The sequence below is a fragment of the Callorhinus ursinus genome, unplaced genomic scaffold (genome assembly GCF_003265705.2).
Source record: "Callorhinus ursinus isolate GAN/ISIS: 27379988/994484 unplaced genomic scaffold, GSC_fseal_2.0 scaffold21, whole genome shotgun sequence".
NCBI lineage: Eukaryota > Metazoa > Chordata > Mammalia > Carnivora > Otariidae > Callorhinus > Callorhinus ursinus.
The window spans coordinates 4737886-4748946 of NW_027397083.1; the positions used below are offsets into that span (position 1 = coordinate 4737886).

The window sequence follows — 11061 nt, forward strand, 5'->3', positions numbered from 1 at the left end:
TGCCTGCATTTATGTGTTGGGGTGATGAATTCACACATCGTGGCACCAGTGGCAAATCCAATTAGCAGGGAGAACTTCGCTGATGAGAACTTCATTTTGAAGACTCTGGGTCCCGACATCTTGTCCATGGCAAATGCTGGACCCCACTGAAATGGCTCCCAGTTTGTCATCTGCGTGGTTAAGATGGATAGGTTGGATGGCAAGCGTGGGCTCTTTGGCGAGGAGAGAGACAGCACGGATATTGTGAAAGCCACGGTGTTTTGTGTCCAGGAATGACAAGACCAGCAAGACTCTAGGCCATTCCGATAAATTTGGTTTTGTGTTTGATCTGATCTACACCATTCCTTTTGTCCCTGCAGAAGCACCCCCAGCTCTCAGAGTTCTGTGATCTTTGGGTTCTCACTTGCTGCAATTCTTTGGAGTCCATATATCCCTGGCTCCCTCTATTCTAGTTGGATTAAGAGTTAAGTTTATCGTTATGAAGTAAATACTAAGCTACTCCTTCAAAGCCTTATGTTTGTAAAGTATCACAATGCCTGCCACACAGAAAGCACCCAATAAACACCACTATTACATATGAAACAGGAAATACACAATGCTGCCTGTGAAGGGCTCTTCCTAAAATAGTGAAACTGAATTAAATGAGCCTCTAAATTTAATTACTCGTTTATAGGAAATACAGATGATAAAGGAATAAGTTAGCCACCACCACAAGGAATGATGGACATTTAGCAGAACAAATGGCCCCAGTCTCTCTGGCACATTCATGACATGGAAATAAATGGGGTGGGTGGGAGAGACTGTTCAGGATAATAGAAACCAAGGAGAGGGACGCCTGGGTGGCAACCCAGGCTTCAGGGTTCACTACAAGCACCCCAGCCTCTAGCACCTGTTCTTCTTGGAACCCTCTGAACCCAGTGGGTGCCATGCAACTGAACACGTCCTTCTTGCTTCTCACCCCAAACACATGCCTGCACACTGAAAGCGGATCACATTTCCTCTAAGCACAAGGTGATAATGAGAGGTTGCAATTCTCCCAACAAGTTGGCGTCAAACAAAATCATGGGTAAGGCCAATGCTATGTTGTAAAATGAAGCTCTGTAATCACTGAAAACAGTAAAATTATGTTCCAAGACAGAATTTCAGAGCTGGAAAGAGAGTCAGGTATCATTAAATCCAGACGTTTTGAAGCCTAGGGCTCTGTGCATATACTAAGAATGGCCTTGTCCTTCTGCATATCTTTTTAAACTCTCAAAAATTGCAAATTTAGGGGCATCTGGGTGGCTAAGTTGGTTAAGTGTCTGCCTTCAGCTCAGGTCATGATCTTAAGGTTCTGGGATTGAGCCCCGCATTGGGCTCTGCTCAGCAGAGGCCGCTTCCCCCTCCCTCTGTGCTCTCTCTCAAATAAATAAAATCTTTAAAAAATTATAAATTTACCCTAAGAATAAATTTTTCCCTTTTTGGCTGAAATTAAGTCTTTTGAGGTGGTTAATTATCTTTTTTCCCCTCAATCCGGTCAGCATTTTAAAATGAGTGAATTTCTCTCTCTCTCTGGCAAATAAATAAAATCTTTCCAAAGAATTTTTTAAAAGGAGTGAATTTCTATTTAATCAAAAGCTTTTAAAATATAGGATCCAGGGCGCCTGGGTGGCTCAGTCGGTTGAGCATCTGCCTTCGGCTCAGGTCATGATCCTGGGGTCCCAGGATCGAGTCCCGCATCGGGCTCCCTGCTCGGCAGGGAGTCTGCTTCTCCCTCTGACCCTCTTCCCTCTCACGCTCTCTCTCTCTCATTCTCTCTCTCTCAAATAAATAAATAAAATCTTTAAAAAAAAAATATAGGATCCAGGGGCGCCTGGGTGGCTCAGTCAGTTGAGCGTCTGCCTTCGGCTCGGGTCGTGATCCCGGGGTCCTGGGCTCGAGCCCCTGCTCAGCGGGGGGTCTGCTTATCCCTCTTCCTCTGTCCTTCCCCATGCCCCCCAACTTGTGCTGTCCCTCTCTCTCAAATAAATAAAATCTAAATTTTAAAAAGGATCCATATAAGAAAAAGTTAGCAAAAGGGCTCAAGGATGGAGCTGAGATTGGGAAGCAATGATCTGGTCCTATTTCCCCATGTCACTATGCGGAAAGGGAATCTCCCAGGTGGGGAGCTAACTGATCAAGGTTGTCAAGTTGGTGATAGAGCCAGGACCAGGCCTCAGATTCCTGCCTCTCAGACCATTGCTCTTCCCCTCGCATGACCTTCATCCCTTGGCATTCTGCTAGAGTATAGCCTCACTGTTCTATGAAGCATACCCAGGGCACATGCACCCAAAGTATGAAACTACTGTGCATGATGCTGACCTGCCCCAAACAAGTAACACCTAGAGGAAACATGCAAGCCCCTTAATCTTGTCTTCCAATTTAGGAGGGCTGATTGCAATATTACTTAATGACCAGCTACAATTTATTAACTGTTCACCACGTGCCAGGTACATAGTACTGATGAGGTAGGTACCATAATTATCCCCATTTTATGGATGAGGAAACTGAGGCAGAGAGAAGCCAAGTAACTTGCTTGAGTTTATGCAGTCCACACCTGAACCTGTCTAGAGATGGAGCTCTTTACAGTTCATGATGCTGCCTCATTTACAGGTCCCTAAAAGTGATTCAAATATTATTCTATTGTAAGATTTTCTCATACTGTTAAAGTTGTAAATGGGGAAAGAAGATCCTTTTTTTTTTTTTTTAAGATTTTATTTATGTGACAGAGAAAGACAGCAAGAGAAGGAACACAAGCAGGGGGAGTGGGAGAGGGAGAGCAGGCTCCCCGCTGAGCAGGGAGCCCGATGTGGGGCTCGATCCCAGGACCCCAGAATCATGACCTGAGCTGAAGGCAGACACTTAACGACTGAGCCACCCAGGCGCCCAGGATAAAAGATCCTTAATCTCCTACACCTTCTGATGTTTGGTTCAGCAGCTGTAGGCACCGCAGTTAAACCTGCCTCCAGGTTTAAGGTGTCCAGCAACATTTTCATAGCACCTTTGCCCTAGAGCAAGCAGCAGCATTCAAATTCAGTAATCTATGCACCAAACTGTTAAAAGTGACTTTATCTTTGGGGGGGGGGGAAGTGGCTTTATCCAGGGGTGGAGGAAAGAAGTAGGGAATAAAGGGACTTTACCATTAGGATGAACAAGAATTATTTTGACATCAGGGGAAGGTATTTCCTCAATGAAAAAAGTACTGCAGAGATCAATCTTTTCAAGAACAGTCACTGCGTTTTAACTGGAAAAGCACTAAATTAGGGGTCGGAAGACCTGGGCCCTGTCCTCGTTCTGCTACTCTCTGGTCTCAGGCCTTGGCAATGACTGCTCTCGAGGCGCCCACGTCCTCCTCTAACATGGGGAGCTCGCACAGTGCCCCCCCCGATGCCTGCTCACAACTTAACAAGTGCTGGAGAGCAGAGGCTCCCAAACCACGTGCCTTTGGATTTGTTGGCTTGGACCCGACCCTGCTCTGCATCACGTAGGGACAGCCTTAATGGAGAGAAAAGTTCGTGTGTGTGCGGGATGGAGCAAGGGGGTGCGAGCATCCCAGGTTTGGGCCTAAGGAGGGTTGTGGGGTGTGGACAGGCCTCCCCAGCAACCCAAAGCATGCCCACCTTGCCTACACAGCTCACTACCGAGTGAGGAGTATGTCCTTTGCTGCACAGCTGGGGATCGTGTGATGAGAATGTCCCCACGATTCCTAAAACCACTGGGCGCATGCTGCCGGCTGAGCAGCCCTCTGAGCTGGCACGACCCTGCCTGAAGCAGGAGCTGGGAAAGAACAGGACCTACCACGCCTCACGCAGGATCCAAGAAGCAGGGCCGGCTCACTCAAAACTATTAGCAGCTATTTTTCAGGCTTGGGATGGTATGACCTTTCTCTCCATAGAGCGCCATGACTTCCTGCTGTCCTCCCTCCCCGTGGACAATTTCAGAATGCTCTGTCAACAGGTTATTCAATTGGGTAGGTGCTGGGTAAATGTCAGGGGCAAAGCAGGAGACATTGGGCTGCCCGTGACGTTGTGATCGAGTGCCGCGAAGTCAGAGAACACCCCAAGTTTCAGTCCTGGCTCTGCCAGTTACTGGCTGTGTGATCTCGGCCAGCTACCCACCCGCTCCGACCCGTGGTTTCCTCATCTGTGACACAGGGATCACAACACCTATTCTGGTGTTGTGAAGAAGGAACAAGAATCTAAGTTCTTCCTCTCTTGACACCTACTCCTCAAAGCAATCCAATCTGGCTTCCAACTGCCCTCACTCTGCTCAGTGGCATCACAGACTTCAACCCTCTCGACAGCAGTGGACGTTCTTGCCCACTTCTTTGGCCAAACGCTCTTCTATCCGCTTCTGTGACACACACTTGACGGGTTTTCTATCCTGTTGGATGCAGATTCCGTGTCCCTTGCAGAGCCCCTGTCCCCTATGTGACGCCGGAGGGCTGGGCCATGTGGATGTTGGCCCGGACCCCGCCCCTCTGCTCACCTCCCTCCTTCGATGCCCAGCTAGCCACTAGCATCTGTCGTGACTCTCCCTCTACAGCAATTTTCTCCCCACTCTGCCGACTTCTGACAGCTTGCTTGTGATCTCTACTGTTGGCGCTTCAAACTCAGCCCACCCCCAACCAGAATACTGTCTCTTTCCCACCCCAGTGGCACTTCATGTACGAAGTCAGAAACCAGGAGTCAGCTCTCCCTCCTTCCCGCAGTCCATGAGTTCTGTCACTTCTCTCTCTCAGAGAACGTATCTGCCCCAAGTCCTCACCACGGTCTGCAGGCCCAACCTGCCCTCACCTCCGTCCATCCTCTGCTGTGGCCACTCTGCTCCTTGCTCTTGCTTGAACCCGCTGGACCTTGCCAGTACTGTTCCCTCTCCCTGAAATCCAGCTCCCAGACATCAATGTGGCTCATCTTCTCCATAGTTTGGGTCTCTGCTCCTGCTCATGTTATCAGAGGCCTTCCCTGACCACCCTCTGTAAAATCACGCTCCCCACTTTAACCTCTTCCCCTGCCTTTTTTCCACTGCATTTGCCATCATCTGACATGTCTTGTTTATTTCTTATTGTTTATTGTCTCTGCACACCAGGCTGTAACTCTGGGAGAGCTGAGACTGTTTCTATGCCATCTCCCTAACTAGCACGCAGGAAGTGCTCACGTGTTGGATGAATGATTCTATTTCTCTGCATTTCTACTGCTACAACCCCACTGCCCATCCCCCTGGCAGCCTAATGACTGATTTCCCCACAACCACACCTCGACAGCCAATCCATCCTTTGGTGGTCTCTTCAAACACAAATCTAGTCATGTCATTCCTTCTCAAAACCCTTCAAAAAGCTCCTCAATTCTGAGAATAAAGCCCCAACTCTTGAAGGCAGGCAGGCGTGACCCGCCCCCTCCCCTTGCTCTCTGCCCCAACCCCAACGACCTTTTGCTCACAGCCCCCCGACTCTCTGATCACATGGCTCCCCACAAGCAGCCCCCAGCGCCTCCCCCTTCCCACCCAGCAGATCAGGCTGAGATACACGGCTGCAGCGCCGGGGTTAACAGCCTTACGCCAGCATGAGACCGTGAGAGTTTGTCTTGGCTCTGCTACCTACCTAGGAACTGTTGCCTTGAGCAGGACACTTCAAGCTGTTTCCTCATCTGTAAAACCAGACTACTACTACAACCACCGACCTCACAGGGCTGCTATGAAGATTATATAAACAAACATGAAGAACTGGCCCACAAAAAGGGCTGAGTGTTTATCATTATGATTCCTTGGGGACACTGTCCCTGATGCCCCCAGACCAAGCCAAACCATCCCATGTAACACGTCCACGTAGCACTAGCTACAGATCCTCTGCAAACTCTTGTCCAACGCTTCCTGCCCTAGATCATGAGCTCTGTAAAGGACGTCACCCCGGTCTGGCTCACAGCTGCGTCCCAGCACCCAGGGTGGCCCAGGCCCACCACTGATGCAAAACCTGTATTCGTTCCTTCCCTCAATAGGGCTGCCTTTGGTCAGGTCTTCAGAAGGCTCCAGATCTGTCCCTGGCTGCCTTCAGTGAGTCTGGTGTCTGTCAGCACAGAAAGAAAACCAACGTCACAGCCCTCAGACGGTGAGAAAGGCTGCCCAAACCACCTACAGCCCAAGTTAGAACTGAAAGCCGTGAGCTGAGCTCAGCATCTGGTCTTTTTTTTTTTTTTTCAGCCTCTGGCCTTTTAACCCTCAAGTCATTCCATTTGGTTCAAGATGGAAGTGCTTGTCCCTCAGGGGGCTCAGTGGGAATGATGATGCCAGCACTAAGCACCCCAGCAGGGCAGCTCCAGGACTACCTGAGGGGGGGGCACTTCCATCACATTTAAAGAACGAGCACCTTGAGGAGTTCCTGGAGAAGAAAGCAGAACAAGCTCTATAGGAAGTCAGTAAGAAGTTCTTAAACCCAGAACAGGTTTTCCTTACAGTCTTGGGAAACAATGTGGTGGTCCATGAACAGGAAGGGAAATCCTTGATCTGCTTCTCAGAGTAGCCTCCATCAGGCAACCCAAAGAGAAAGACGCAGACACCCAGCAGCTAGAAAACACTAGCTTTATATAGAACTCCCCTGGGGGGGGTGGTCAGGTGCCCATCTCTACCTCCACCACTTCTGCCCAGGCGCTAAAGGCCATATCCTTATGGATGAGCACCAGGCTGGAAGTGGGGCCTGGTTCCTCAGGTACCACAAAGCACTTATCCTGGCTCTCAGAAATGGTGACCTCAAAGACGTCCCGGGCTGGGGAGACGTCCCGTTCCCCGCAGGTGTCTAGTTCTGGCTCAGTCTGCAATAATACCACAGTGGGCTCAGAAGCAGCGGGAGGCTGGTGACTGAGCTGGTGCCGCTTGAGGCTTTGCGGGAGGGTGTAGCCCATGCCACAGGTGGGACAGCGGTAGGGCTTGTCGGCCAGGTGGGATTTGAGGTGGCGCCTCAGCTTGGTAGCCAGCGTGTAAGCCCGGCCACACTGGGGGCATGAGAAGGGCCTCTCCCCTGAGTGCAGACGCTCATGAGCACGCAATGTATGTGGGTCTCGAAGGGCCTTCCCGCACACGGGACACAAGTAGGCCTCCCCAGTGTGCGAGATAAGATGGCGCCGCAGCTCAGGCAGCTGGGGAAAGGCGTCAGCGCAGTGCGGGCAGCGGTAAGGCCGCTCCCCTGTGTGCAGCCGCAAGTGCCCACGCAGGTTGCCCCGCTGGCGGAACGCCCGGCCACAGTGTGGGCACAGGAAGGGCTTCTCCCCTGTGTGGAGCCGCATGTGGTTCCGCAGGGAGCCCTGGTTGGCCAGGGGCCGCCCACACACGGGGCATGGGCATGGGGCAGGGGTAGCTGGCACCTGGTGGGTCTTGCGATGCAACCGCAGGGAGGGCCGGCGGGCAAAGGCCTTGCCACACTGGTCACATGCAAAGGGCCTGGCACCTGAATGTACCACCTGGTGCTCTTTGAGGTCTCGCCGGGTGCCATAGGCCTTGTCGCACTGTGGGCAAGGAAAGGGCCGCACCCCACGGTGGCCCAGCATGTGGGCTTTGAAGCTCTCCTCTGAGCTATAGCTCTTGCCACACTCAGTGCAAAGGAAGGGTTTGTGGCCTGTGTGCACAAACGCGTGCTTCTTCAGGTGGCACAGCTGCAGGAAGGCCTTGCCACACTCCCCACACCGGTACCGCCGCCTCTGTTTCGGGGAGCTTCCTGTTGGGCCAGCAGGGCTCCGCAAGCGTGCAGGGAAGCCTGCTGGCCCCTGCTGTTCTCCAGCCTGCTGGGCCCTGGGCTCCGAGGTCTTTTCTCTGGGTGGGCACTGACCACTGGGGCTATGTAACTTCTTGACCAGGTAAGCATGCAGCTGGTTGTCCCTGGCAGAAGGTGAGCAACCGGCCTCACTGCTCTCTGGGCCCTGCTGGGGAGCAGAGCTGCTCGGAGGTTCAGGTGGCACCTGTGTCTGGGGTGGGTCCTCCTCCTCCACGCTGCCATCCTGAGGGGGCAGGCCGAGTGGTTGGCTCTCCTTGGAAAGCTGATCCTGGGTTTGGGGCTTAAGTCCAGGGCTTACCATACTCTCTGCCTGGATGCTGGGGGTTGGTGACTGGTGACCAGGATCTGCAAGGCAAGAGTGGGGTGCTGGGGTTAGGAGAAACTGTAGCAGGTGGTAGCAGTGTTGTCACCAGGAAATTATAAGAATATGTGTCTCTTCCTACTCAGCCCCTGAACTTCAGCAGGACCAAGAACACCGATCTCTTCCTTGGAACATGAACCACATGCTTGGCTTATCTTCATGTCTGGTCTCAGGTGCCTCCTGGGGAAGCACTGGAAACCTTATACACAGCTTGCTGTCTTCATCAACATGACCCTACTATTCCAGAAAACTTACTCAGGAAGATAAATACCAATACTGTTCATTCTAAGGACAAGACCCATCACTCTGCAATAGAAAGCATCAAATGACAGGTTATACTCCCATGACTCTTTGAGCCTCTTGCCTGAAAATTCTAGCCTGGGGGTCCATGGATACTAAACAATTATGTCATGATCCTTATTCAATCCCGATCAAGCCCCGCCCCCATTCCACACTGGAAGACCCACCTTATACCAGACTTCAAAATTTCAATAAATATTCAGGCTTCCCCTTTCCCCTCAGAAAACCTACTAAGACTGTAATGTTCTCCTTTATCTCTGTGAGCCATAGCTTTGCTTTGTCTTATCAACAGGTTGTTCTGGTGATAATTGGGGAAGATAGCATCTGTTTGCCACATACCTGCCCAAGGTTCTGCTGCATCTTGCCCTGGGGAGTCCACCTCCCGTTGGACAGCAGAGTCCGCTTCTGTCACCACAGCCATGGCTACCTCTTCTTCTAGTCTGGGCTGGATGGGGCTCAGGCCCTCAGAGGGAGGCTGGGGCCACAGCAGCAACTCAGAGCCTGGCAGTATGACCTGGTACACCTGCAGATGGAGCTTCTCGCTGACCCGCACCGGGGCCACGTTCCCCTCACTTTCCAGCCTGCCCCGCTGCACCAAACTGCAAAGCAGAGGAAAAGCTAGCTCAGGAGACCCTCTTCAAGTGGCCCTCCCTAAAGTCCCAGCTTCTGGGCAGTCCGAGTCCTAAAGACCCCATGCCTTTGTAACACTCACTGCAAAAACTCACTGGGTCGGGAATTAACAGTGGGCTTCTGGTTCCGTCTCATGCCATGACAGAAAGCCTCAAAAAGGACCATCTTCACTACATACTCTCCTGTAACTTACCTGATCCAGCCTGAACTCTGCTCACAAGCACACACGTCTCCCCATGGGCCTAGTGACACGTCCTGAAATAAACCAATAAGAGTCCTTCTCCCATGTGTTTGGGGGGACCAGGGTAGGGGAAAAAGGGGATGTAAGCTCTCCTGAGACAGATCTAATATGAAGCCCCTGGAAGGTTAATGCTCTGGTTCTGGTTCTACAGGACTGTGTTGTCTGATGTTTCATCCAGTAAAGACCAAAAGACTATCCCCCCTCCACCTCCCTCCCACTGTGTGGAGAATTACTAAATTGAACACATTACTGCCTTCCCGTGAGTACCAAACAAAAAAAAGGAGTTAAGAGGTACATCATCTTTTAAGACTTACTATGCAACGAAACCCTTTACCTGCACTATTTCATCTATTGCTCCAAATAATCCTGGAAGATTAAAATAAAATGGCCATGCCTTTATCTTAGGAGTTAAATGACACATATCATTTCATCAGCTAGGTGACAAAGCTGGGATTTGATTCCATGGCTTTTTAATCCTAACCACCCTTGCTCTTGACTTTCATCACTCCTGACACTATACTAATCTAGCTCTCAGCACCTTTCTGCACCTTGATTCCTTAACTACTGCAAGTGAGGGGAAGAGACAGTCCTGGAGAGAAGGGGCAAAACTATCATCTATCTCTTGAAACACCCTGCTTCTTCTAACTGAAGAGCTGTCCAGAAATGGCTGAACCTCTTCCACAATTTCAGTCACGGAGAAGACAAGTCCTATTCTTCAATACCTCCTCCTGCCGTGGTTTCGCTCCTTCATCCTTCTGCTCCGATACAGACTCCTCTTCCAGCGGCCCCCAGAGCAGTCCCGGCTGCAGGGCTTCCCCGACACACCAGACCCCTAAGCGCTGCTCCTCGGCGACTGAAGGGCCAAGGGCCAAGCCCCGGGGGAGGCTCTTTAGAGCCAGGACGGCCCGGGTCGGCCCGGGCGGGAAGTCCTTGAGGGCCTGAGCACAGCCTTGTCCAGGAGGGATCCATCCCAAGTCCGGGCCCAGGCGCGGGTCAGGGGCTGCAGGGAGATGGGGAAGCAGTGAGGGGGCGACCCAAGAGGTCGTGCGGGTGGGGATAGGTGCGAGAGGAAACCGCAGATCCGGCTAGGCCTTGGCAGTCTGAGGGATCTATAAGGGCTCTAAATGGGCCGATCGGAAGTTTGAGGGGGTTCGAGGACGCTGAAGCCCCCAGAAACTTCTGAGGGCACCGGAGGAGGATCCCGGGCTAGAGAAGAAAAGGGCCTGGGGTAGAGAGTTGACCAGGCAGGGAAAGTTAGGTCTATCTAAGGCCAGAACCGAGGGTCGGAGACACCGCAGGTCACTAACCGAGCCGCAGTGTCTCGCCCTCGGAGAGCAGCTCCTCCGCCTCCTCCATCCCTCCAGAAAAGCCTCCTTCCGTCGGAAGTGAGCACCTCTTCTCCGCTCCCCCCGGAAACAGTCATCGGCTTCCAAATTTCCTGTCAGGAAAGAATGCTAAAAGTCAGACTCATCGGTGCACAGACCCGGGAGTTGGGGAATACCGACGAGGCAAAACTCCTTCCGAGAACAATAAGAACCATAGTATTCCAGAGGACCACCAGGGATTCCAGCATCAGAGAAAGCGGAACTAATTGTTCCAACCGCCTCCTTTTGGGAGGGACGGGTCGGACACATACGCTGTCCTCCCACCCCCCCCCTCCAGCACTTGCGCCGGTACGTGCAGGAAGTGGGCAGGGATTCTGGAAAGCCATATTTGGACCGGGCAGCGAACCGGAAGTGGGTTGGAGGTGTG

The 11061-nt window shown here is 51.9% G+C and overlaps 1 protein-coding gene across 3 annotated transcripts; it reads right to left on the reverse strand.

The window, feature by feature from the left end:
- Positions 1-599: 599 nt before the first annotated feature.
- ZNF408 (zinc finger protein 408) lies at positions 600-10936 on the reverse strand. Of its 3 annotated transcripts, none has more exons than XR_003209660.2 (6): positions 10617-10936; positions 10032-10309; positions 9262-9323; positions 8778-9037; positions 6380-8122; positions 600-6079 (listed from the first exon to the last, which is right to left on the reverse strand). XR_003209660.2 is itself a non-coding variant. In XM_025878444.2 (6 exons), exons 2-6 carry the CDS (start codon positions 10663-10665, stop codon positions 6621-6623), a joined length of 2151 nt encoding a protein of 716 aa, XP_025734229.1. In that variant the 5' UTR covers positions 10666-10747; positions 10847-10936; the 3' UTR covers positions 600-6620. The 3 variants fall into 3 exon arrangements, 2 of the variants coding, with proteins under 2 accessions (XP_025734229.1, XP_073760782.1); XM_025878444.2 differs by having other exon boundaries at positions 600-8122; positions 10617-10747; positions 10847-10936; XM_073904681.1 differs by lacking the exons at positions 9262-9323; positions 10617-10936 and having other exon boundaries at positions 600-8122; positions 10032-10201.
- Between the last annotated feature and the right edge of the window lie 125 nt (positions 10937-11061).